General features: G+C 50.1%; 1 protein-coding gene across 12 annotated transcripts in view; it reads right to left on the bottom strand.

Moving 5' to 3' along the window:
- The window catches only part of NFATC2 (nuclear factor of activated T cells 2), a 160,301-nt gene that overhangs the window by 69,134 nt on the left and 63,611 nt on the right, over positions 1–27,556 (bottom strand). For 10 of the 12 annotated variants that reach the window (XM_086331337.1, XM_086331339.1, XM_086331345.1 and 7 more), the window contains exons 4-5: positions 8,313–8,515; positions 7,278–7,450 (exon numbers count right to left, since the gene is read on the bottom strand). In XM_086331337.1, coding sequence (XP_086187463.1) covers positions 7,278–7,450; positions 8,313–8,515 — 376 coding nt within the window. Of the gene's footprint in view, positions 1–2,631; positions 4,611–7,277; positions 7,451–8,312; positions 8,516–10,223; positions 11,574–27,556 lie in introns of those variants that run through there. The other 2 variants (XM_086331347.1, XM_086331346.1) reach the window with 2 other exon arrangements.

Here is a 27,556-nt window from a genome sequence, read left to right as displayed (position 1 = left end):
GGGAGTGGATGCTGAGTTCCTAGAGTTCTCACAAGGATTCAGGAGCAACGGAGAAAGTGCTCGACACAAAGGGTGACTAATAATTGTTGCCTGTCCTTCACCTCTTCCCTGTCTCCCTCATCTCCTTTCTTCCTTTGGTCTTCAAGTATTTATGAGCATCTGCTCTGTGCTAGGCGCAGTGCTAAACAAATTTTCCCTGGCGGTCCAGTGGTTAAGACTCCACGCTTCCACTGCAGGGGGTGCAGGTTCGATTCCTGGTCGGAGAACTAAGATCCCACGTGCCGCACTGTGAGGCCATAGATAAATAAGTGTGCATGTGTGCTCAGTCACTCAGTCAAGTCTGAATCTGTGACCCCATGGACCGTAGCTCACCAGGCTCTCCTGTCCACAGAATTTTCCAGGCAGAATGGAGTGGGCTGCCATGTCCTACTCTAGAGGATCTTCCCAACCCAGGGATCAAACCCACATCTCCCGCATTAGCAGATAGATTCTTTACCACTGAGCCACCAGCGAAGCCCATCATGACATTCAGTTGTTTGAAGTCTTGCCAGCCTGTTGACTGTGGGTTTTCCCCACTAGAATGTGACCTGCGGGATAGCCAGAACTTTGTTTTGTTCGTTGCTGGATCCCTAGTTCCTAGCACTACATGATATACTCCCAAAGAAGAAGGGGGCAGCAGAGAATGAGATGCTTAAATAGCATCATCGACTCAAAGGACATGAATTTGAGCAAACTCCAGGAGACAGTGAAGGACAGGGCGGCCTGGCGTGCTGCAGTTAACGGGGTCACAAAGAGTCAGATATGACTTAGCGACTGAATAGCAGAAACAACAAAATATGGTTTTAATTGCAAGAATAACATTAAGGAGCCCATAAGAATCATGTGGGTCATTCTGGCTTCTGGCGGGGCAGATGGACAAGACAGCATCTCTGATTCATGAAGCAAAGTGCGATCAGTTTGCCCGTCTGGTCTCCCTCATTCTAAGGATTCCCACAAAGCGCTGCCGTGCGATCACCCACCTCCCACGTCAGACTTCGGGAGTGAAGTGGAGGGGAAGGGAGAGGTGGCGAGGGAGGAACAGGCAGGTTTTCTACGCTCTCACTTTCAGAAAACGGCATATGAAATAATTGCATTTCCATATGGAAAATGATGGGACTGGACCTTACTTCACACCCCACACAAAAATAGATCTGAGATGGTTTGTATCCCTAAATCTACTAATAAAAGCCAGAATCAAAAAACTTTTAGAAGAAACCAGAAGAGAGTGTGTCTGCTATCATCAAATGGGCAGAGATTTCCTAAGGGAATGTAAAGAATAGTAATCCCCAAAGAAGAGAATAAAATAAGACTTCATAAAAATAAAATATTGATCCTCTCAATACAGCACAATTGAGAAAATAAATAGGCAAGCTACAGACTGGGGGAAAATATTCATAATACATAAATCTGACAATGCATAAATGAAAATACAAGGGACTTCGCTTATCCAGTGGTTAAGACTCCATTTCCAATGAAGGGGTGTGGGTCCAATCCTGGGCAGGGAACTAAGATCCCGCAAGCCATGCATCGTGGCACAGTCAAAAATTTAAAAAGTAAAAATATGAGTAACCCAATACAAAAATGAACAAAATCTTTGAACTAACACTTTAGTGAAGAAGACATAAGATAACCAATAAGCACACAGATTAGGGCCAGCAACATTAGCCTTCAGAGAGATGCAAACGATGGGTTATGCACAATGAGACACCATCTTACACTCACCGGCAAGACTGTAATTCCAAAGACCGACAGAGCCAAGTACTGGGGAGCATGTAGAGCAAGTGGAATTCCCAGATGCCCTGGTACGGAGTGTAAAATGATTTGGAAAACACATATATTGAAACATACACTTTCCCCCATGACCCAGCAATTTCATTTCTGGGTATTCACCCAAAAGAAAAGAAAGTGTTTGTGTACAAGGGCCTTGAAGGAGAATGTTCACAGCTGCCTTATGCATGATCCTCAAACCCCGGAAAGAGCCCAAATGTCTACCAGTGGTAAATAAACAATTGTTACATTCACACAGTTGAATACTGTTCAGCAATTAAAAAAGAGAGAGAGAACCACCAAGTCACGCAATAACAGCACTGGATCTCAGAAAACATCCTGCTAAGTAAAACCAACCAGACAGAAGAGGCCACGCTGTACTAGCCCGTGACACAAAGTTCTGGGAGAAGGAAAGCCCACGGAGGTGACGGAAACCGCAACAGTGGTTACCTGCGTGGGGGGCTGGGGAGGGGGCGATGGCTGTGGGGGAGGAGGAAGCCTTCAGGGGTGGAGGGAAACGCCCTTGATCTTGCTCGAGTGGCGGTCACATGGGTGTGCACATCTGTCAGAACCCACCGCGTCTGCGCCATCTCGCGCATCTGAATTACACCTCGGAGAGAGAGATTTGTGCCACAAGAGAGACACTGAAAACAGTGTATGAGAAAAGCCATTTTCTAGTCCACACCTCGTACCCACACCCCCAACTCCTGCAGAATGAGCAAGGGAGCTTGCACTCTGCGCGGGGCGGGCCCGGCCCGGTGGGGATGGCTGTGGTGACCAGAGAGGCCCCTCGGCCCGCAGGGAGAAAACCCAGGGAGGCTCGCCCAGGACGCGCGGCGCGTCCACTCTGTCTCCTCGCTGCCCTTCCACCCCGCCGAGCAGCCTGGGGATGCTTGTCGTCATGCTTTCAATTTTTCAACAAACATTCTAGAGTCAGCTGCTGTGTGCCAGGCCCTGACTGACACCCCACTGGTCCCTAACCCTAACTGAGAGACTGACAGGTAAATTAGGTGTCAGCAAATACAGAGGGGAACCCTGAACCCTGTGGGGTGTGGGCAAGATTGCCCTTTATGGGGGCCTGTCTAAACAGGGGCTTTGGACAAACGAGGGTTAACTGAGTAGTGAAAGGGTGGGGGAGGGCCACGGCGGTGGGTGTCTAACTTCATGGGGGTGCGGGGTGGAGCGAGTCAGAATCACCGGGCCCCTCTAAAAGTCTCCAGGCCCAGACCTCCCTGCAGACCAGCTGAGTCAGTTTCTGATTCAGATGTGGGCATCGTATTTTTTCTTACAAGTTCCCAGGTGATTCCAACACGCAGCTAAGACCGAGAACTAGTGTTCTGGACAGAGGGGACAGTGCAGGCAGAAGCCCGGGAGCAGGAGGAAGATCCCGGCGGATCTGGGAACTGCAGAGCAGAGAGGAGAGGGAAGCCGAGAAAGCTTCCCATCCACCCCGAAGTCAGAATTCGCCCTCGTTTGAAAACGGAGCCTTCCACGATGTAAACGAGGATGCAGACGAAGTCATCCTGGAGTGGGGATGCTGACACCCAATGACAGTGACCTCACAGGAGTCAGAGAGGCGCGTGCAGAGGAGGTTGCATGAAGACGGCGGCAGAGACTGCAGTGATGTGTCTACAAGCCGAGGAATGAGGGTGACCACTGGCCCCCACCGGAAGCCAGGAGAGGGGCCTAGAACAGTCTCCCCAGAGCCTCCAAGACGGGACCACCCCTGCCGACATGCTGATTCCAGGCTTGTGCGCTCCAGATCCCTGAGAATCGATGTCTGTCGATGGAAGGCTCCCCAGCGGTGGTATCTGGCTTCACCCGTCCTGGGAACTCACACAAGACGGACAGCATGGGTCCCTCCATCACAGGGAACCTGCAGCTGAAGCTTAGAGCTCGGAGCAACCCGAGGGGAAGGAGAACTGTCCCACGTGAAGGGGCCCGACGCGGGAAGGCTGCCCACAGCTGCGACCGTGTGGAGGCTTACTGCTGGGCAAGGCAGGGCGTTCCCTTCTGACCTCTTCCACGTTCTCCTGCGAGTGGGAGGAGGGTTATCTGCCTGGCGAGGGTGGGGGTGGCCTCCAGAGCTTGGGAGACCCAAGAAGGTTCAAAACAGTCTCTCTGCTGCGAAGAGGGGAGGAAACCCAAAAGACCTCCTTGGCAGCACCGAAGAGCAGGTGGAAACGAGGCTAGGGAACAACAGGGCGTCTGTCTGGGCACAGGTGAGACATGGCCTCAGCCGCGCTGGCCAGAAAAGAGACGGAAGGACCTGCCTTTCCAGCAAGTAACTCCGCTTTCTAAAGAGTGGCCTCCAGGGTCTTGTTCGATACTTTTCCACTAGATTCTGAGAAATCACCCTTGATCCCTGAGCCATCCCATAGTAAAGATTCCTCCAAAGTCAGTAAGTTAACCCTGCAAATCAGCAGCAGCCCACTAACTGTTTTCCTTACCAGCTCACCTTCCCCGAAGAGTGTGCATGAAGTCAATTAGTGAAGAAATATTTATAGTACATACACCGTGTCGATACAGGGCTTCGCAGGTGCTGCCAGTGGTGAGGAACTCGCCTGCCAATGCGGGAGACGTGAGCCATGTGGGCTGGGTCCCTGGATCAGGAAGATCCCCTGGAGGAGGGCATGGCAACCCACCCCAGTAATCTTGCCTGGACAATCCCATGGACAGAGGAGCCTGGTGGGCTACAGTCCACGGGGTCAGAACGAGTCAGACACGACTGAAGAGAACTGGCGTGGACGCTCGGTGCTGATCCATGTCATGGGCTGTTTTGTCAACAAATTTTGTATGCACCCCTAAGAACCAAATGAACGGGGAGCCAATTAGCCCATAGATGTTGGCGAAACTGCCAGGTGCCGATCCAGGAGAACAGAGCAGAGGAGGAGACAGAAGCGGCAGAGGATTCTGTCTCCCTTTGTGAGAGGGAAAGCAGTCCACCAGTAGCTCTGCTTGGTCTTACCAGAAGGGCGGGTGTTACAGAACCCAAAGCAGGCATTTCAGAGAACTAGAAAGCTGGAGACCGAGTAAAAACGAGTGCATCACCTTACCAACAAAGTCTCGGTTTCTTTATCTGTCAAAGCACAGTAGGTGAATCACTCAAATGCATTTTTATGAGAAAAAAAAAATGCTCTGTTCAAAGTTCAAACTACTTTTTAACACCCTGGGGAGGTGCGTGCAGTCAGTGACGATCCTTAAAAATCTCAGGCTGACAGGAGATAAAGGGACTGGAAGGACCCAAAGATGGAGAGGGACGGGGCTCCTGTCAATGGTCCCTCCGGCTCCCCACCTTGCTGCAAAACCACAGCCCCATCCTGAAGACTGAGTCATCTGCCAGAAAGGGGAGACCTTATCTTCTCAAAATCCCCCAATCACCGAGGAAGAGCCTGAGTTTCCTTCCCCAAACATCTTGAGATGTTCAAAACCAAGAGCAGGGCGGGGCAGCCACCGTGACCAGCACTTGGGGGCCCAGGGCGGGCTCTGCTGGGGAGAGGAGGGGAATTCCAGGGCTTCTGAGATGATGTTTTTCAAACACTTGTTTTTCCTTTTTGTCTGCCTTTGGGTCTCTCTTCTCTAACATCACAGCACAGACTCACCACCAGATCCAGCCTGACTCCCACCCTGACTTACCAGCCTGGGGAAAGACCACAGGCCTCCTTCCTCCTCTTCCGAGGACCGATCGAGACCAAGTCCCAGCTCCTCTCTCAAAGCGGGTCCACCCGGTCCCCTTGCTGGCTGAAGGCCAGTCTTCCTCAACGCATTCTGCGTAAAATATTCATACTTTCCCTTTGCTCATGGGTGTTTGATTAAGACTACTTCTGATGAGTCTAAGCCATGTGCAGTCCTCAGCTGACCCGCAGAGTGTTTTGTATTTGTTGCTGCTTTTAAAAAATCAGGGATGAATTGGGAGCGTAGAATTGGCATAAATACAGTACTGTGTGTAACAAAGATGGCTCGTGGGAAGATGCCGTGTAACACAGGGAGCTCAGCCCTGTGCTCCGTGATGACCTAGAGGTGTGGGAGGAAGCAGGGGGCGGGGGGAGGTTCAAAAGGAGGGGACATATGTACACCTACAGCTGATTCCCTTTGTTGTTCATCAGAAATGAACACACTGTAAAACAATTATACTCCAGTAATAAAATAAAAATCATGAGATTATAGGTTTATCTTTTTTAAAAAAAAATCAGAAGATTTGGCCACACTGAGTCGACACTCCCACATGAAAACGCCGGCTGGGTTTCAGTAACAGCAGCCGACTGAGGCGGCCGACGTGCCATCCTGGCCCCCAGTCTCCACCACACCTACTGTTGACCCCACAACCCACCACACTCATGTCCATCACCTCCCTGGTCTCTGTAGGGAGCTGATTTTGTGACACCTAATTATGGTAAAATGTCCAGTAAAAAAGGGGGAGAAAACCCTGAAACGTAACTGAATATGGAACACTATTCTAACATAAAAAACAAATTCTCAGAAGAACAAGACTTCAAAAGTTATATAAACAGCTTTTGTTTCTGTAACAATGTTTACATCTTTCCCTCTTTATGCTTTTTAAAATGACTTCTAAATGCTCAGAAGCTGAGCTGACAGTGAGTTTTGTCAAGTCTAACTACAAAATCCAACAACAAACTTGCCCAAAGTACCTAAGAATGAGCTCAGAACAGTTTCATTTTTTGAAGCCTGGGGGAGCTGGGCCAGGTCTCTGCTCAGAGCCTTGTCAAACGGCAGATCTTGGCCCCCGTCCCCATAGAGGATTCTGAAAGTCTCCTGCATCTTTGTCTGGGTATCTTTATCTCTACCAGACCACAGGCTCATCAAGGACAGAGAAAACATCACACTCATCTGCAGGCCCTCAGTACAGCACAAGACAGTGAGCAGATTCTCAGGAAACATCCGGATGGACTGAGGGTGATGGGGATGCCTGGCTCCTGTATACCAAAGCTCCTGCTCAAAGCCCACTCTGCTGGGACAAGTCACCCAGCCCCTCATCTCCATCCTTCTTCTCTAAAAGGGCACGAGGACAGGAAGAGTGCACACTGAACACTCAGCCTAGTAGCCGGCGGAGTCACCATTCTGTAAGCGAGAGCCACCGTGATGATGCTATTACTCTACTGAAAGAAGAGAAGAGGACCAGCAAGAGGACCCTCAGTACAGCCAACTCACTCCAACTGCATCTGCCCTTTTTGAGACCAGCCCAACATGTTATACACTTCAAATCTCCTCAACCAAGCTGTGGGCCACTTCTCAGCCATATTATTTTTCACATGAAACCCTCCACAAGTAAAGCATAGAGAAACCCTGAAATGTGCTCGGCCTCTGGCCCCTTTGGTCAACTTGGGCCGCCGTTCATCCCCGTGGGCCCTGCACAGTCTTGCAGGGCACCTTGCCCAGGCGCCAAGGCCCGGGGCGGAAGGTCGTGTCCACTGCACTTGCCACAGACCCGCCCTGCCCAGAACCCAACTTACAGCACTCGATGGGGTTGGACGCCGTCTGCAAGGAGACGATCCTTCCGCTGGCCTCGGGGATGTGCACTCGGAACACCAGCCTCACGCGCGTGTTCTTCCGCCCGATGTCCGTCTCGCCTTTCCGCAGCTCAATGTCCGCGTTCCTCAGCTTCAGGATCCCGGCGCAGTCGATGCTGCCGGAGAGGAGAGAACCCACTGACCACCGACCATCTCAGGGAGCTGGAGGTCACCCACAGTGGGCGACCGCAATATACGGGTAAGTTGTTCAGCCAGGAATTAAGACCACAGTGGGGGGTCTTAACACAAAGCAATTAGGGAAACTCCCCAGGGGAAGTTACTTCTCTAGGGAGATTCTGCATGCCAGCTGTTCTCCTCTCAAAAGTATCTGAAAAAACTCAAACACGCAACTGGGGGAAATTGGTTATGGACTATGTGATAGTAAGAACAGTGTATCGCCAGCAAACACCTTGAATCTGACGCATGCACCTTGCTGTAAAAAAGGCATAACGTTTGCAACTAACTCTCAGCTGGCTCCGGAAAAAACGGAGGGATGGGGAGAGAGAGTCATAAAGCAAACGTGGAAAAGGTTAACAGTTGGGAGTTCTTCGTAGGCTGCTTGCAGTTCTCAAGTTTGAGATTAGTCTCGAATAAAGTTGTTTACACTCCAACACATGGGTGCAATGTTTCCCACATTTTAGCAACATGCACATTAGCCCCGTGAGGTTAGACCTACCTGCATTATTACTTAATGATTTTTAAGTCAAATAAATACTTTTCATAAAAATAAGTTTAGCCTCATTCCGAACAACACCATCTAAAGGTGGGTAAGCAGCCTTCCTCTCAACACACCTGAAAAATATCAGGGTCTAGAGCTTTTCAGGTGCAAACTTTTAAAACAGCAATTTCTGTGGGTCCATCACAGACTGGAGACCCCATCAAGCTGCTCCCATCGATTCCACAGAGTCAAGCCCACACCTCGGCCGCGCAGCCCTCCCCCTCCCTGTGAGGACCTGGCGCCCTCGCCCCCGGCCTTACGTTGCCCTCATGTTGTTTTTCGGCTCCAGCGGAATCTCCAAGACTTTGGTGTTGCCCACGATCTTCTCGTAGCTGGTGGTGGTGACGGTTTTCCCTGTAATTCGATGTACCTGGTAGAACGCATGGGGCTTAAGGATCCGCTCGTCGGCCGTCCCAATGAAGATCTGAAGCCCCAGGGGCTTGTTTTCCATGTAGCCGTGGAGCTGACGGTGAGAAAACAAAACCAACTGTTACAGCACCATTAACACACGGGGGTAAAGAATCCGCCTGCCAGTGCAGGAGATGCGGGTTCCATCCCTGGGCTGGGACGACCCCCCAGAGAAGGGAATGCCAAGCCACTCTAGTACTCTTGCCTGGACAATCCCCTGGACAGAGGAACCTGGTGGGCTACAGTCCACGAGGTCCAAAGAGTCAGCCACAACTGAGCGACTGAACAACAGCAATGGTGGCTGGAGTCCCTACAGACAGAAAAGACCAGAGACACACCGGAGTGGCAGAGAGGACACAGGACTGCTGCTGAGTCTAGAGTGATGGAGAACTGGACACCACCCGAACGCCAGTCAGAGGGGAATGCTTGGATCAATTACAGGGATCCTCTCTAAAAATGAATATTAAGCAGCTTGAGAAAGAATCTGATAGATCAGAGCTGCATTTATGGAGAAACAGCCAGAAACTATGCTTCACTGGTGACTGGGGTCACGGAGATGGTAGTGAGAACAGAAAATAATTGGAAAAGATAAACCAGAGCTCTTGACAGTGGTTGCCTGGAAAGATCAGAAGAAGGAACTTTCAACTTTTATATGACTATATTTCAATTAACAAGTCAAATTTCATAATTTTAAAAAGAGCAAGGCAAAAGTACTGTCATCGAGGTTAAAAGAGAATTAAAGACTGGAAGAAAATATGTGTAACGTATAATAGGCAAAGGATTAATATGTAAAGTATGCCTACAGAGGGGACTTCTCTGGTGAGAAGGTCACCAGAGGTGAACCACCCCCCTTTTCTCCCAGTAATAAGAACACTGAGCATCTATGGTAGGTGTTAGGGATAAAACAAGGAATAGAGACCTGGTCCCTGCATTTTGGAACTTAGAATCTAGTGAGGAGTGGGGGACGGGAGAAGAAAGAAGAAAGCCTAAAACAAGTAAATAAATGAAATCATTAAACACTGTATTAACTCTTAGATGGCAACAAATATTCCCCCTAGATTAATTCAGCTCAGGGACAGCAGTGGTTCCACAGAGGAATGTAGAAGATTAAACTGCAAACTTTTTAAGTTTTAAGAAGTGGGTACTGGACACTTGCAAAACACCATTAGCTCACATAGAAGTTAAGTTTTACAAACACGCCAAAAGGCACAATCATAGCCATCCGTGAGTTTCCATAGCCACCTTGGGACGCTAGAGAACACCCCTCCAGGAAAGCTTAGCACCAAACAAACAAACAAAAAACAGTTCTAAGTTCCAAAACACAGGGACCAGGTTTATGTTCCTTGTTTTATCCCTAACACCTACCACAGATGCTCAGTGTTCTTATTCCTGGGGGAAAGAAAGGGGGTGGGGTAGTTCACCTCTGGTGACCTTCTCACCAGAGGTCCAGCAGTTGAGTCTGCAATGCAGGGGAAACCAGTTCAGTTCCTGGTCCTGGACGATCCTGTGTGCCATGGAGTAACTGAGCCCACGGGCTCTGGAACAAGAGAGGCTGCCACAGTGAGGAGCCCCACAGGGAGGAGCCCCCACGGGGAGGAGCCCCACGCGCCACAGCTCCAGGGCAGCCCCCGCCCGCCGTGAGAAGCAGTGGAGACCCAACAGAGCCATAAACAAATAAATGAATATTTTAAACAAAAGAATGACTACAAATGAGTAAGTAAAGGACCAGATTCCTGGCCATCCTATTTAAAATCGAGTCCTACCCCCAGTGGCTCTCCCTAATTTCTTCCCCTTCTTTTCATCCCATAAAACATCCTATCTATTTTCTCAGTTCCTTTTGCTTAGGTCTTTCTCCTACAACTGGACTATCACCTCGCAGGCAGGGATGTCTGTCGATTGAAGTTGCCACGGAATCCCTAGCACCTGGAACAATGCTTGGCACGTGGCAGGCATTCTAAGGCAATTTGCTAAATCAGTCAATAAAAACAACCCAACAGCGAAACAGACAACAGGTTTGAACAGGTGACTCACAGAAAAACGAACGACCATCAGCATAGAAAAGACGTTCAACCTGCCTTGTAAACAGGAAAATACAAATTAAACAACTATGCAGTATCATGTTTCACCCACTAGAGAAGCACCCGCGTAGATATTTGATAATATCAGGTATTCTGGAGGCCGTGAGAACACACTCTCCTGAAGCTGATAAGAACGTAAATAGTTTAACTATTTTTCAAGTAGCAGCTATTAAAATTAAAAATACATATTCCCTATGACCTAATAAATCCACTTCTCAGGATGTACCCTAGATGAAATCTGCATACAAGAGGTAAGCACGAAAATGGTTACTAACATGAACAGAGTAGATGAACCTCGTTTCATCAGTTAGGCTTCTGAGTAATATAACATGTCCTGGCAATGAAAGACTGCAACAGTTTAAAAAAACAGTATGGTAGGAATCTATGACCTTGCCCAGGAAGATTGAAGACATACAACTGAAAGAGAAAAGCAACTTGTAAAAAAAAAATTTTTTTTATATGCATAGCAGGATACCACTTATTATTTTTAATGCTGCATGCTTTTGATCCATTCATTTATACTCATGTAAATACAAGAGCAAAAGGTGTGGACAGATGTGCTCCAAAAGGACCATACCATGATCACTTCCAGGGATGGAGGAGAAGATCAAGGTTGAGGTCAAGGCCAAGAGGACTTTAACTTGATCCACAAAGTTACAGGCAGAAGAGCTGCCTGGAAACCTGTGAAATTTAACACTGGTTTTTGAAAATTATACATCAGAAAAGAGAAAAGGATGCTGAGCTAAGAGTTAGAAGCAAGGTTCCTATCTGGCCACTCCGCAGCTGAGAGGCGCGGGGAAAATCCCGTACTCTTTCTGCGACTTTGCCCCGTTCTCTGCAACTGGGAGGAAGCGGGGTTGTGACAAGTGACAGCTCACTCACAACTCCACAGAGCTGTACAAGGGCTCAGTGGGCTGTCCAGTCAACCATAAACCCAGGGCTCCAGGGCAATAGGTGATCACACGTGGTCTAGAATTCTGCTCTTCAAGACAGCAGATCACATAAAAAGTGAACTGAGAAGTCAGTTTCTCACACGAGCCACACATGACAAGCACCCAGGAGCCACAAGTGCAGCTACCACGATGGACGGCAAGATAACAGGACGTTTTCATCCTCGAGAAGGTTCTACCGGACGATGCCAGTCCAGAAAGATAGCATCTCTCGTGCCCCTCTAAGCTCTAGACCAAGAGGCAAGCTCAGGGTGGAGCAGGGCCAGATGGCAACCTTCTTCATGAGCTGACAAGCTGACACCCACAACATTTACATACGTGTCCGATATACACCCGAGAAGCACCCTTGGGCAAAGGTGGAAATGCCGTCAGTCTTATCTTTCCACCCCCACCCACGCAAATTGCAGAACAAGGTACTGATGCAGACAAAAATCACAGAAGGGCAGTGTCCAGAAGAGATTCTGCTGTTGTTGATCATTTGGACCCAAGATAAACATCTCTCCTCACCTGCTGTTCTGGATTTCTCAGGAGGTGGTAATTACAGAACCAGTCAGAATCAAGGAGGAAAGTAGTTGGCATAGATAGTGACCCTAATGGTCTGAGGCTCCGTCCGCCTCCCCATGACCTAAGAGCAGAAATCACAGGCTGCGTGCATTCAGGGTAAATAGCCAGAGAACAGCGGGAGACGGAATCTGTCACAGCCCCACGGCTGAGTCGAGCCACCTCTGGTTCCCCTCCTCCCCAGCGGCATGTTAATCAGGTCACCACCGCCTCCCCCTGCCCAGTGACTGCTGCTGCTCTCTCGATGACCTCCTGCCGGTGTGTAACAGAACCGCCCACAGAGCCCTAAAAAGATGCAAATCGGACCCAGACATCCACCGCCCCCTCCAGCTTACAACCCTCTAAAGACTTCCTGTGACCGGAGAATAAAATTCAAACTTGATGCCATGGTCTGTCTGTAAGGCTGCCAACAGCCCAGCCTCTGTCTTCTGTCTGCCCCCCATTACGCTCCTGCCGACACCAGCCAAGCTCGTGTTCCCTGCGCACACCAAGCTCTCTCCAACCTCAGGGCCTTTGCATGGCCATCTTCTCTGCTCACATACTCTTCTTTCACTGGTACTTTTAGCTCTCAGATCTTCAGGTCTCTCCCAAACCACCACTGTTTACATATGCCCAGTGCTGGAGCCAGCTCTTTCAGACTAGCAAGAGTCAGTTGGTTAAACTTCCAGGAATTTTGAAGAGCCACCAGACATCATTTTGATAGCCTGAAACCAACCATGGTGAGGACATCCACAGAGATCAGCAAATGCTAAAAGCCGGGTCTCTTTTTTCCAGAAAAGGGGATCTTAAAGATTCACTAACACACCCTGGAATAGTCCCTTCGTTACCACCTGACGTTGTCTTGCTAGTTGTGAATTTGCTCAGCCTCTCTCTTTCCCACTTGAACAGGAAGTCCTTGTTAGAAGGAAGTGTGCTTGTTTTGCTCAGCGTGATCACTAAGAGTCAATGGCCACCATCAACAACAGTGCGGTGACTAAGTATACGCTGCCCGCAAGGCCAAGGACCAGACTCCACGTTTCACACGTATGGCAACAATTCTAGGCAGGATGGGCCCATTCTATACATGAGGGCACTGAGACTGGCGAGGTTCTGGCAGTGCACCTCAGTGGGCACTGTTAGTGTAGGGCAGGGCAGGGTGCTCTGGACCTCCAGGCTCTAAGTCCATTTCCACAGGGTGCTGTCTGTGTCCTTGCCATCTGGTGGGTTCACAGCTGCTTTATCATCTACGGCTATGGGTCAGAAAGAGCAGACTGGGTTCTCAAAGGAGACACAAGCCAGTGCTAAATGATAAGATCCAGAATGTTCTTCCTGCTGAACAAGAAGCGGGGGAGGCAGGCGGAGGGAGGGAAGCAGAGAAACGGGCAACAGCAACCAAAACAAATAACGCTGCTTCTTGAGAGAGGAACCTGCTGCTTTCAGCAGGAACTCTCCAGGTCTCGGAGCAACCCCTGGTTAAGCTGGACTAGCTGACGCCACGTGCGCAGACGGAGCCCACCTCACCCGCGTGAGCTCCCCCTCCCAGAGAGGGTGGGAGCAGGGATTTCATGTTTGGTCAGATACACACAGCTCTCCATCCAGGCCCTGCTTCTTACGAGCAGCTGTGTGACCTCAGAGCGGCGACCCCACCTCGCTGAGCCTCCGTTTGCTCCTGTGAAACAGGGACATCACCTCCCACTTCCCAGGGCTCTTTGAAGGCTAAATAAGACGACCTCTGTAGGGCCCCGAAGCCCAGCACACAGGAGGTGCCCACGAAACAAGACTTCTTGTCATCAGAGGATGATGCAACTCAAAACACAGAGGTGATACGACAGAACTGAATGGAGGAGCGAAGAAAGACTGTGAAAGACTCAACACGCGAAAAGCAACCCGAAACGCTCGCGCGTGGTGAAACCCAGGCACTCACCCCCTCGTCTCTGTGGGCAGCTGAAAAGCCCCTGACGTGGAGGGCTGGGAGGACCACACCACCTAACCTCGAAAGACAGCCTCCCCTCCCCTCTCCACCCTCCCCCTCCCCAGAAGGTGGCAGCAGGTGCCCAGAGCATGTGCATTCCGGGGGAGTCTTGCCAGTTCTCTGGAGGTTTGATAAGAACATATAGCAATTTACTTGCTTCTTCAAAAACTGAGTGATTGGGTCTTGCAAACAGAGCTTGATGTCTTGGGAAGGCACGACCCACCCCTGAGGTCCCAAACACCCTGTGGTCCCCCAGTAGAGGAAGACCAGGGTCTTGAGGCCTCTTTTCAGGCTTCTCCAAAGATAAGGTCATCTCAGGGGCACTAGTCAAGCAGGGTGGCCTCCCAGCCATAGCAGACGCCCGCCTGCCAGACGCGGCAACCCAGAAGCTCGAAGTCAGCGAGCTTCCAAAGCAGAAGAGGCTCCACTTGCTGCAGCCGAGAGCGAGTGTGTCCCACGTCTTGTAATTTCCCAGGCAGTCGACAAGGTTCCAGGAAGAAGGGGGTGCTTCTGACCACGAGGGTCTGCTCCACAGGCAGGCGGGTGTCAGAGCTGATTGCACCCGCACAGCAGCATCCAGAGGGAAAGGCAGGGCCGTCTCTTTTGGGGTGAGAGGGCTGAGGCTTAGTGGGATTAAGCCACTTGCTCATGACCTACAGCTCCAAAGCCATCGGTGGAACCGCAGGGACGCGGCCAGACCCACCTCCTCTCTGTCAGCTGCCTCCAGATGCTCCCAGATCTCAGACTGTGTCTATTAAGACAGGCGGGTCCATCCCACCTTCTCAAAGGAACAAGGAATACAAGGAATGGTGTCTGCATCTCAGAGACCCCCAGTTTCCCAGAGAAAGCTCATAAGACCCACCCTCACCCCCAGATTCAAGCTCTGCCCACTCTTAGAGGCAACTTAACTCTCCTGATGCCCAGATCAAAGGGCATTGGTACACGATGATACTTGCAATGTCTTGTTATGAAAGTAATAAGGGCTCATCATAAACTGTAGGAAAAAATGGACAATATAAAAATATATGAATTATAGAAGACGCTTGAGAGTCGCTTGGACAGCAAGGAGATCAAACCAGTCCATCCTAAAGGAAATCAGTCCTGAATGTTCATTGGGAGGTCTGATGCTGAAGCTGAAGCTCCAATATTTTGGCCACCTGATGCAAAGAACTGACTCATTGGAAAAGACCCTGATGCTGGGAAAGATTGAAGGTGGGAAGAGAAGGGGATGACAGAGGATGAGATGGTTGGATGGCATCACCAACTTGATGGACGTGAGTTTGAGCAAACTCCGAGAGATAGTGAAGGACAGGGGAACCGGGCGTGCTGCAGTCAATGGGTCACAAAGAGTTGTCCATGACTTAGTAATAGAACAACACAGAGAAAATACTCATGCAAAATAAATACGCATTTTGGTATATGTCTTTCCACACTCGTCTTCTAGGTGCTTCTAGGGAAGCACAGCTGGGATTCTATTTTAGATATGGTGTGACCATTGCCCTTTGTCGCTAAATGCTGTTTAATGGGACAATCACAAATGACTGTATAGAATCTCCCGGGGCTTAGATTGGCACAAGACTAGTGACGTGCCCAGGCACACGATTTAAGGAGGCACTGGCTCTCAGGGCTGTGCAAATGCAAACTGGGTACCTGAGAGTGAGTGCTACCTTAAATTTTGAGCTTCCCTGCACCCCTCGTGTTCATCGTTCATCGTATGTTTGGACCACAGCTTTAAGCCTCCTGCAGTTGGGCATTTAGGTTGCTCAAGCATTCCCTCTTATATAATGTTGCAATGAGAACTCAGAAATGACAGTTCCCTGAAAACCATTCGTCTATCAACTCTGTTCAGAGTTTTTAAATACTCTCAGATGCGTGAGGCTGCCATCAAATCTAAAATGTGGGATTGATTTTCAAAATGGCAACTGGCCAAGGAAACTGTTTTGAATTTTACTAAAATCAAATTTTAACAATGTTAGGTAGCATTTTTTTTTGTCGAATTTGGAATATTAGGAAACTGGTATCATCCTCAAAGATTACATTGTGAAAGAAGGAAAAAGCCCATGGGGATATTTCACTGTAATTCCCAACTGCCACACAGCACGTGGGGCGAAGGTCTGTTACAAACGCACATGGATCCCAAATTCTGCCTTTATTTTTAGATGTAAAAAATTGCAGAACACAGCTGCTACCCCAACCGCACTCCTGTCACACTCACTCACACACACACCCCTACCCCCCAAGAAAACTAGTCCATGAGCTACCCCAACTGCACTCCCATCACTCACACACACACGCACACACACGCACACACACACACACTCCCCAGGAAAACTAGTCCATGAACTACCCCAACTGCACTCCCATCACTCACACACACACGCACGCACACACACACACACACACACACACACACAGCAGGAAAAGTAGTCCATGAGCTACCCCAACTGCACTCCCATCACACACACACACACACACACCAAGAAAACTAGTCCATGAGTGTACTGGTCTCAGTGGTCCCAACAAGCATTACATAGCCACCTAATGAGCACATATTAAAAACATCATTAAAATTCCTAACTCATCCCTCCTCCCTAATCCTCCCTGTGCCTCACCTCCACAGTGGCTCCGTCTCAAAGTCCTATCAGTGTGATTTCCTGAAGGGCACTCAAATCCATCACCATTTCCCCATCCCTCACTTCCATCCAAAACACCACCACTTCCCTCCTAAGGAGCTTCCCTGCATTCTGCCTGGTCCTCACACATCATCTTCTGTTCTGAGGCCAGAATGACTTTTCTAAACTCCCAGCCCCCGCTGGCTGCACCACCACCACCTCGTGCGATCCGGCCCCCACCCAACATCACGCCCCCAGCCCTCGTGCGATCCGGCCCCCACCCAACATCACGCCCCCAGCCCTCGTGCGATCCGGCCCCCCAGCCAACATCACGCCCCCAGCCCTCGTGCGATCCGGCCCCCCAGCCAACATCATGCCCCCAGCCCTCGTGCGATCCGGCCCCCACCCAACATCACGCCCCCAGCCCTCCTGCGATCCGGCCCCCACCCAACATCACGCCCCCAGCCCTCGTGCGATCCGGCCCCCCAGCCAACATCACGCCCCCAGCCGTCACCACGGGCTCCTGCGTCTGACCTTTCAGAAGCAGCCTCTCTCCGAGTTAACTCCGAGTCATACTGCGGTGCGGCTCAAATATTATTTCCCAAGAGTCTTTCCTTGTTCCCTGGTTGAGGTGGGGGTTCCCAGTAACAGTTTTCTTTGTTGTGCCTCCCATAGTTGCAGGATACAATTAGGTGCCCAATTAATTGTTGCCTGTCCGGTCCCTTTCCATCCTCCTGAAGTTCCGTGAACAACTAACTGCCCTTTTACTGAAGAAGAAATGGAGGCTCAGAGATGCCCAACCGAGCAAGCTGCAGTGCAGAGATTTGAACCCACGTCTACGGCAGGAAGGATATTTCCTTCATCTGCTCCATGTCCGACTGACACAAAAGACGGAACAAGGGCGTCACCCAGGTAAGAGTTGACCTGGTGGAAATGCAGGAACCCAAGAGCAGAGCCCGCAGAAACAGGGTGTGCCCAAACCTGTGGCAGAGCATTTTGCAGTTATCTGCCAAAATTACAAATTACTACACTCCCTTGGCTGCAGTAATTCTGCTCCTAGTGAGTGGGTTATCCCATGGATGTGCAACAAAAAACTAATGACAAGGTTATTAAATACAGCGCTCTTTAAACCAGCAAAATACTGGAAGCAACCTAAAGGTCCATCAGAACAGCACCAGTTACATCAGGAGCAGTGCATCATGGTCTATAACGCTGTTATTAAAAAAAAAAGAATGAGTATGCCGGGGGCCAGCACCACAGTGAATATGAATGGCAACCCCTCGAGTTGTGCAGTGCACAAGCTGGGCAACCATATGGGGCACCCTCAGGAAGCTGTTTATATACTGATATAGAATAATCTCCAAAATAAAACATCACTGTGAGAACGAATGTATCTGTTGTGTCTCTAGGGTGGAGAAGGGACGTGTGTTTATGTGTATGTGTGGTGTGTAAGTGTATATCCAAAATAAAAGTAGAAAAGAAATCAGGCCTTACTTTACAATGTCTACTGGGCTTCAGTCGGACCCCGTGGTTTTAGCTCCCCTGAACCCAATATGTGGGTTACAGTTCAACACAAAAGAAGGTGTAACATAAGAAGAGAAAAGCCAAAAATCCATTCAGACAAAGTGAGCCCCTCAGCTTTTCCCTTTGTAAACCCGGACATTTCTTTTAAAAGCCACAAAGAAGGAAACAAAAGCGATAAAGGCATAAAAGCATGTGCCCTGGCCCATCCCATCCTGTAAGACACTGAGGACTCAGCACCCACCCACAGAAACCCAGGAGCAGGAGTCCAAGGCGGAGGCCGCCAGCAAAGGAAGGGGCAGGCAGAGGTGCCAGCAGGGCCCCCTCGAGCCTAGGGGAAGGGGCCCACACCAGCAGAGAAGCACCCACACACCACCTCCAGGGGAGCGGCAAGTCTCGGTGGCTCAACGTTGGAAACCCAGTGACTCGCAAGTCCAGTTACCACCAACTTTTGCCCTGACCATTGCGGTAGACTCTTCTTCACTGGGCCCATCTCCTGCCTGGACTGCTACCTTAACCTCCCTCCTGGTCTCTCTGCTTCCACCTTGCCCGTCTCTTCCCCTTTTCACATGATCTCCTGCACAAAGCAGCTAGAATGTACTTTAAAACTGTACATGATGGACTTCCCTGGTGGTCCAGTGGTTAAGACTACACCTTGAAAAGCGGGGGACAAGGGTTCAATCCCCGATCTGGGAACTAAGATCCCACAAGCTGCTTAGCAACGAAGCCCGCACTCTGCTACTGCCGAGCCCGTGAGCCGGAACTAGAGTCCGTGCGCCAGGACGCAAGATCTCGCGGGACACAACGAAGGCCCGACGTGGCCAAGTAAATAAATATTTGGGGAAAAACAACAACCATTGTACATTCTATCCTGTCGCTTCTCTGCTCAACACCCCCCCCCCCAACCCCGCCAAGGGCAAACATCTAGTTCAGGTCACAAAGCCAATGTCTTTAACGTGGCTCAGAAGACCCTCCACCTCCGGCCCACCCTCCCGGATCCTTCCGCTGCAGCCACAGGGGTCTTGCTGCCCTCCAACAAGCCGTGCAGCACGGTCACACTCCGGCCTCCGGGTCTGGGCATGCAGTGCTCCCTCTGCCTGGGGCGCTCATCCCCCATGCCCACAGGGCTCATCCCCGTGCTCTCTCAAGCCTCTCCCCAGCTGACCTCCCATCAGAGGCTCTGCCTGACTGCTCGTCCCAACAAGGCAGCCCACGCCCATCTCACAGTTCACCCACCCACCCGTGGCTTTGTGTTGCAACAGAGATTCATCATCGCCAGACGCTCCGAGATGTATTTATGTGATTTTTTTCCCCTCCCCTACTAGGGCATCAGCAACTTCCCTATGTTGCTCACCGAGGCCTCTGGAGTGCTTAGAACAGCACGCAGGTGCTGGACACGCACACGACCCCGGGAGGGGAGCCCCTTGGGAAGAGTTTGAGCGGCTGTCATCCTTCCAGACCTGCCCTCCTCCTCCACGACACAGGGCGGTTCCGCTGCCCACGCGGGCACCACAATTATCTTCCTGGCCCGCAGAGACCATTGTGTCCCGCTCAGTGTGGGCAGGACTCGGCTGGTTGGACAACTGGCACCTGGACTCCCCCTGCTCCAAAAAGAGGTGGCAGCATCTCCAGGGTGTGACGGGGCCGAGCCCTCTGTCTGCTTTCTCAGCCAAGCGGGGGATGCCCCCGGCCAGGGCGGTCTTCAGCCTGGCAGGAGACCTCTGGGGCCAGAGGCGTCTCTGCCAGAGCCACATTCTGTTTTATTTTACTTTATTTCAACCGAGGCATCATTGCTGTACCATGTTACATAAGTCTGAGGTGTACAGTGTAGTGATTCACAAATTTTAAAGGTTATATTCCATTTATAGTTATAAAATATTGGCTCTGTTCCCCGTGCTGTACAATCTATCCGTGTAGCTTATTTATTTTGTACGTAGTAGTTTGTGCCTCTTAATCCCCCGATCCCTATCTGCCCCCCCCCAACCCCTTCCACAGGGCCACGTTTTGAAAAATCGCACACCAAGCCCTAAAAAGAGAATGAGACGTTTTGCACGGGCTCGAAAACAAAACCAGTCAGTCTCTCTCGGTATTCTAAATTAAGAATCAAGTCATTCTATATTTCTCGCATCACTGGAAATTAAAAACAGACACATCTACCGCACAGCAAGCACGCCGACTAAAGAGAGCGGCTAGATGGCCTGGCACACGCTAAATTTGTTTCCAATTACCACGTCCACATTTGAAACCCGGAGGAAGCCGGGGAACACAGTGTGGCGAGATCAGAGGCAGGCACGTGAGCCGAATGGGGTTCAGGACCCAGTGCTCTGCCCCACAGCCCTCTTCCCAGAGCCCCCCAGGGGTCTTTGAACAAAGAAACTGGATCAGTGTGCACCCCCGCCCCCGCCCACCCAGACACCGACTTTCCCCTCTCTGGCCCCACCCACCCCTCTGTGCACTCAGCCCCCAGCTTCTGGTCCACCCAACAGAAACGTCTGCTCAGCCACGGCTCCCCACCGGCACCCCCATCCTGAGCAACTCTCTTTCCTGGCCAAGGAGCGACTGAGTCACCTAGGAGATGAGTCTGGAAGTGCTGGACTGAAATATGCAAGCCTTTTCAGAGTCGACCTTTGGAAGGAGCTTTGGGTTTGGGGTTTTTTTTTTTTTTTTTTTTGCTGCTTTAAGAAGCTAAGCGAGTACTCGTCACATCTCTCTGTTCTCCTCCCTGGGTAGAACCAGTGTAACCCTGAGATGAAGAGCAGGAACCCTGGAGAAGTCAGACTGTCTGGGGTTACATCCTGGCATGGGTCCCTGACTCCATCACAGCAGAGAAGGACATTTACATCTCAGGGCCCCAGTTTCCTCATCTGTTGATGGGACTAATGATAACACAGCCTCACTAGGTTGCTGGGAGGTTTCAGTGACACAGAGCGTGTCGCAAGCACTCAATAGATGTCAACTTTCATGAATATCCCTTCACCTACGGCTGGGTGACTTTGGACAATGAAATTCTTCCTTCTAGTCTAAGGTCTTGGGAGAAACCACCTTGGAAAGTTTTCTTTGGTCTCTAAAATGTAATAACCCCAAGGTGCACTTAGAAAATCCAAAAGCTTCATCACAGTCTACAAAACCCTACATCATCTGGCCCTTGCCCATGTCACCAACCTCATCTCCCCACGCTGGTCCAGCCACATGGGCCTCCAGGCTGCTCCTAAAACACACTGAATTTACTCCTACCCCCCGGCCTTTGCACTTACACTCCCCCAGCCTAGAACGCTCTTCCCCCAGGTCTTCTCATGGCTGGCAACCGAATCTTTAGGTCTCAGCCTACATCCAGGGCCTTCTCCGAGCAGCCTTTTTAAAGCTGAGCCTCCTCACTGTCACTCCATCAATCCTGCTGATTTCCTTCGATAAGTGTTATCTTATGCATTGGCTCATTGCTGATTGTCTGTCTGCTAGAATGAAAGCTTATTCATTGCTATGTCCCAACATCTTGAACAGTACCTGGCATATAGCAGATGTTCAATAAATATTTGCTGAGTAAATAAATGAACAGATTAATTCTTAGGTTCCTATGTGGCTCCACATACAGCCAGGTGATTCATCCTCCAGTGACCCTGAGAAAGGAGACTTATTCATGTCTAGAAGAGAATCCCCATGTTTGGAGTCTGCCTGAATTCACTACCACTTGAGCCAGTCTGCAGGAATGTGTCTCACCATGAAAGAGACATATTATACCAGGCCGATTCCATTGGAAGTCAAAGAGGAGACAAACTCAGGCTGGAAAAATTAAGTGTACAATCTCTTTTCCAGTAGCATTTAGAGATGAACATAGGGAGAAACTGAGTTGAAAGGGCATTGACTTGGTATCCTCTTGGAGATGGTGAGGAAAGGTGAGACACGGGCCTTTGTGTTCACCCAAAGAGCAGACAACAAGCAAGAGTAAGCTTCAAAAACATTTCTCCATGAGCCTCTGGCCCAGGGCATCGACCTGATACTGAGGAACAAAGTGTCTGACGTCTGCAGGGTACCTGGGCTCTGGTAGAAGCAGGGAAGGGGGAGAAATTGAGTGCCCCCTGGAAGGGGCCATGGAGGACTGAAGTAGCTCATGAAGCCCTTGTGCACCTATCTGACTCTGACCAGCGGTACCCAACACAGCTGCGTGAACACCCGAGGATGCCGAGACAAGAACCCACAGCCAGCTCCCGGGCAGCCCCTCTGAACACTCTGGTGAAATATCCCAAAGAAAATGCAGCTCAGCTCACATAAACGTTCCACTAAAGACAGTGCCATCTGGGCGAGGCATAAACTCTGGCCCCTCCTCTTTCCCTTGGGCCAAAAGCTGAAAAAGAAGCCAGAGATGGTGGGGTGGGAAATGCCAGAACTTGTGAAATGCAAGACAGGCAGCTGAGCCAGTCAAGGCACTAAAACGGTGAGTTATTCCCAATCAAATGACACCCCTCCTGCCCCCACCCCAAAGGCCACGCAGGTCTCTCTGGATCCAGACCAAAAACTCTGAGTCACTTTTGCCACAAAGAGGAAAAAAGGAGAAGGCAGACATGATGTGTACCCTTCAGCGCTCTATTTTGGGATTTTAAAGATCCAATTTCTTTCGTTTCAAAGGGTGGGTTTTTGGAGGGCTCTGCATAACCCTAGCACCCTGCGCACGGCGAGACGGCGCGGAGACGGGCCTCTGTCGGTGACCTGGGGAGAGGCAGGGCCCCTTTGGCAGATCAACAGATCGCATCATCTAGGAACAAGGAGCCCGTTCTTGTATGGAGCCACTCGGGGCCGGCTTTCACAACATGATGGAAGCATGTGGGCTGATCCAGCCTGACTCACCTCTTTCTGGAGGCAGCCCCGTGCTCATTCACTCATTCATTTATTCGTTCATTCAGCCGACAGCCTCTCAGGGCAGGGCTGTGAAGCTGAAAGTTGTTCTCAGAAGACTGACTGACCACACAAGCCCTGGGTGGAGAGTCAGGTACCTCTCCGGATGGACGGTGACATCTGAGATTATCACTGTCCCACAATTTACTGAAGATGTGGGGTTTTGAAAAACTGGTGAATCGGGATTTTTCAGCCTCAGCACGATTGACTGAGGTTGGTTTAGGGGCCAGCTCATTCTCTGTGGAGCTTCCCTGGTGGGGGCTCAGCTGGTAAAGAATCCGCCTGCAATACAGGAGACCCCAGTTCAATTCCTGGGTCAGGAAGAGCCACGGGAGAAGGGATAGGCTACCCATTCCAGTATTCTTGGGGTTCCCTGGTGACTCAGCTGGTAAAGAATCCGCCTGAAATGTGGGAGACCTGGGTTCGATTCCTGGGTTGGGTAGACCCCCCGAGAAGGGAACAGGTACCCACTCCAGTATTCTGGCCTGGAGAACCCCATGGACAGAGGAGCCTGGCAGGCTACAATCCACCAGGTCGCAAAGAGTCAGACACGACTGAGCAACTTTCACTTTTTCAATCTGGGTGCAGGGATGGGGGGTGGGGCACGCGGGCAGAACTGTCCTGTACATTATGAAGGTTTAGCGGCATCTCTGGCTCCGCCCACAAGATGCTCCCCTGCCCAACTCAGTTATGATGACCAAAAATAGTCTCTGGACACTGTCAAATGCCCTCTGAGAACAAAATCACTCCTCTGGGATCATCCATCCTAGACCTTTCCTGCCGTCTCATCAGGAAGCATCCTCCACGGACCCCTCCCAAAGCCCTGTTATTAGCTCTCCAGGCGTCCCAGGATAGCGCTAGTGGTAAAGAACCTGCCTGCCAGTGCAGCAGATGTTAAGAGACACAGGTTCAATCCCTCAGCCGGGAAGGTCCCCTGGGCTAGGGAGTGGCAACGTCTTCCAGTGCTCTTGCCTGGAGAGCATCACAGACAGAGGAGCCCGGCGGGCTGCAGCCCGTGGGGTCGCAGAGTCAGACACAGCGAAGTGGCATCCAGTAGCACTCTCTAGGCCACAGGCTACGGAAAACCAGGTAATACAGGAAGGACTCACATCTCTCAAAAATTTTAAATTGTATTATAAAGTCAGTGTTATAATGTCTTTCTTCAAGGTCATCTGTTGGGGCAGAGACCACTTGCTCTCCACCCATTATCCCTTTCCCCTTCCTCAGTAACAGAATCTCTGTTACCTCAGGTGGCAACAAGCCCATCTGAGACCCACACCTCCCAGCCCCTTTGCAGATTAATGCAGCCACATTACTAGGTATGAGTCAACGAGATGTAAACAAAAGCGTGGAGAGGACTTGCACAAAAGTTCCTGAGAGGAAGCTAACTGGGGAGAGGGCCCCTTTCGTCCTGCCTTCTTTCTTCTTGGAAGTATACTGCTTGGGATACGGATGCGACGGCAGCAGCTCCAACAATCATCTTGGACTGTGAGGCGACCCTGAGCAGAACAGGAAGACAGGAGGAGCCTGGATGCCTGATAACTTCGTAGTATTTTGGAGGCCCTATCTCTAGACTGTCCCCATAAGAAAATAAGCTTCTGGGTGTCTGAAGCAGCTATTTGGGGTTTCCGGCAGATGTAACCTAAACCTAATTGAAAGACCCATCGTCCCACCATCCTACCATTTCCTCCACACTTTCACATCCCCCTCGACTGCCTTTCAGTGGGAATAAGATGACCATGCTTAGGTGAACCTCAATTTAAAAAATACTCAACGTTCAAAGAGTAGACATTTTGGTGCACAAGGCTTCATAAAAATTGATTTGTCTTAAGAGCCAGTACTGAAGTCAATCTGAAAGAAAGTGCCACAGACAGAGAGTCAAAAGATCCAACCGCTCAGAAACCTTTCAGGCAATGACACTCCAGTCTGCTTGCCCTCTTAGGCACAATTGGAATGAGTGTCTAGAGAGGCTGTCTGTCTGACACACGCGGGGGTGACGATGGTGTGCGCTAGAAATAAAATCGCTGCTTACTTTCTGTCTGGTTTCCGAATTCCTTTTTCCTGGTTGAAAGGTGCCAGGCCTGGCAGTTTTCTAAAAATTTAAAACTCAAGTCAACAAATATTTGTTGAGCACTCTCTATTCACACACAAACAAAAAAAGCCAGTCTAGGGAAAATTTATATAGTGGGGGATGCTATAATTAATCATCATCTTAATAACAACCGAAGCACCTAATGATGTCCCGAGTGCTCGTTACATACTGGGCATTGTCCAGCAGCTATCAGCCCATCCAGTCCTCGTGGCTACCCTGTGGGGCAGACACTGTTATTTTATGAGGGAGCTGAGGCGCAGAGAGGTTAGGCAGTTTGTTCAAAGTCACACAGTCAGGAAGGGAGAAGCCAGGGTTCCAAGCAGACGGGTCTGCGTCCAAGGTCCACCCTCCTGACCCTAGTATGATACTCTGCTCCTGCTGCCTCAGAGCGGGGGAGACCCACGGGGGCCACACAATGTCCCCAGACCTCACTCACTCTCTGGCCGTGTTCCTAAGCTGTTACTGGGCGGCTAGTTACGGAATCTTTCTCTTTTACAATGTAACTTGTATTTTTACTTGTAGAAACATTTTAAAATACATTTTACATCTTTTGCATAATATGTAGCTATACAAATATTTATAGAAGGCTGCCGTTGCTCAGTCCCTAAGTTGTGTCCGACTCTTTGCCACGCCATGGACTGCAGCATGCCAGGCTCCCCTGTCCTTCACTATCTCCTGGAGCTTGCTCATACTGTATGCACACCATAAACAGTTATACAAACTATTATGTATAAGAATAAATAAACAAAAAGGTTATCTTGTACAATACAGAGAACAGAGCCAATATTTTATAATAACTATAAGTGGAATATAACCTTTAAAAATTATGAATCACTATGCTGTATACCTATGAAGTATACAACATTGTACCTCAAATATATCTCAATTTTAAAATGTTAAAAAAGAACTAATAAACTCAAGTTAAAGCTACTAGAAATATCTGGATATACAATAACGCTCTTCAAAACTCTTCAGTAGAAACTGCTGACAGAATGTTGATCGTTGTCAACTGATAAGTAGATAGGGGGTTCATCGTACCATTCTCCCTCATTTAATATATGTTTCAAATTTTCCACAATTAAAAATTTTTAAAGAATAAAAAGTAATTCAACTTTATGTCTCTACCACAAATAGGGAAGCAGGATCATCAGTAAGCAATCAAAGGTACACGTAAATGCCCAGAAAAATGAAGGTGCCAAGAAAACAATTATACATGTTTCTCTAAAACGCTGACTAAGCGCCACAGAATTCATTGACTAGGAAGCCCCAGGGAACCCCAGTTTGAAGAACGCTAACTGACGTAGAAGTCCATCAGAGGCAGTGCTGGGGGAAACACAGGCAGACTCGGGAGCCAGGCGATCATCAGGGGACAGGACTGGCTAAAGATCTACCTCCATCAGAGCCGGACACAGGACAGGCTCAGCAAACCTTTTGCTCAAGGAGCTGAGAAGCTCTGCAAGAAGAAAAGGTACCGCTGCCCTGCCTGTGTGCTAGCAGAGGGGTCCTGTGTGCAGAGAAGGAAGTGGAAAAAGAAAACCCACCAAGGTGTAAAACCGACGCATGTTCCTGGAACCAAAAGCGGCCATGTTTTCAGGGAGCCATGGGCCAGCCTGCCTGTCCTCATTCTGTGTGGGCACCTGGGGGGTCCCCAGGGCTGGGCTAAGTGGTTGACAACCCGCTCTCCATGGGAAAGCTCAGTTTGTAGGGTTTGCTGATTTTCATGTTGTAAATATTCCCACCATGGTTGATTTCAGTTGGCAAAGAATCCACCTGCAATACGGGAGACCCCACTTCAATTCCTGGGTCAGAAAGATCCCCTGGAGAAGGGATAGGCTACCCACTCCAATATTCTGACCTGGAGAATTCCATGGAATCGCAGAGAGCCCGACACGACTGAGCGACTTTCACTTATGGAAAGTTACCGGGTTTGGGAAGGGATGTTCAGTGGTGGACCCTACAGATGATTTCCACTGTAGGGAGACATTGGATATAAATAACCTCAGAGGCATAGACTATAGGAAAACAGCAGAATCCTGAAAACTTCACAGTAGACTCCCATAAACTAGTAGAAACCAGCAGGGGCACCCCCTGGGTAGACACGGGTCTCTACACACATCTGTGAACACGCATACCTGCTCGGGCATCCATCTATCCACTTCTCACTCTTGTCCCACCGATGGGGAGCAAGCACACAGGCCCCGCCCGTCTCTCCAGGAAAGACCTAAGGATCTCTCTAGGTCTGTCCCCATCTCCCCGTGGCCCGCCCCTCACACACAGCTCCGGAAACGTCCCTCCGCCGGATCCTGGGCCCCCGATGCTCCGGGCTCCTTCTCACCCAGCAGGAGCCTGGTCTTTCAATCCGATCACACACATCTTCCTGTCTAGACAAGGCCGCTGGCTGCCAGGGCCCGGAGTGAATGAATTCACAGCCCTCCACACCCTGG

This window comes from Bos grunniens, chromosome 13 (assembly GCF_055505025.1).
Source record: "Bos grunniens cultivar Pamir isolate PY7600 chromosome 13, Bosgru_T2T1.0, whole genome shotgun sequence".
Taxonomy (NCBI): domain Eukaryota; kingdom Metazoa; phylum Chordata; class Mammalia; order Artiodactyla; family Bovidae; genus Bos; species Bos grunniens.
The sequence above is the reverse complement of the archived record's forward strand: the minus strand, read 5'-3'. Positions and strand labels throughout refer to the sequence as shown.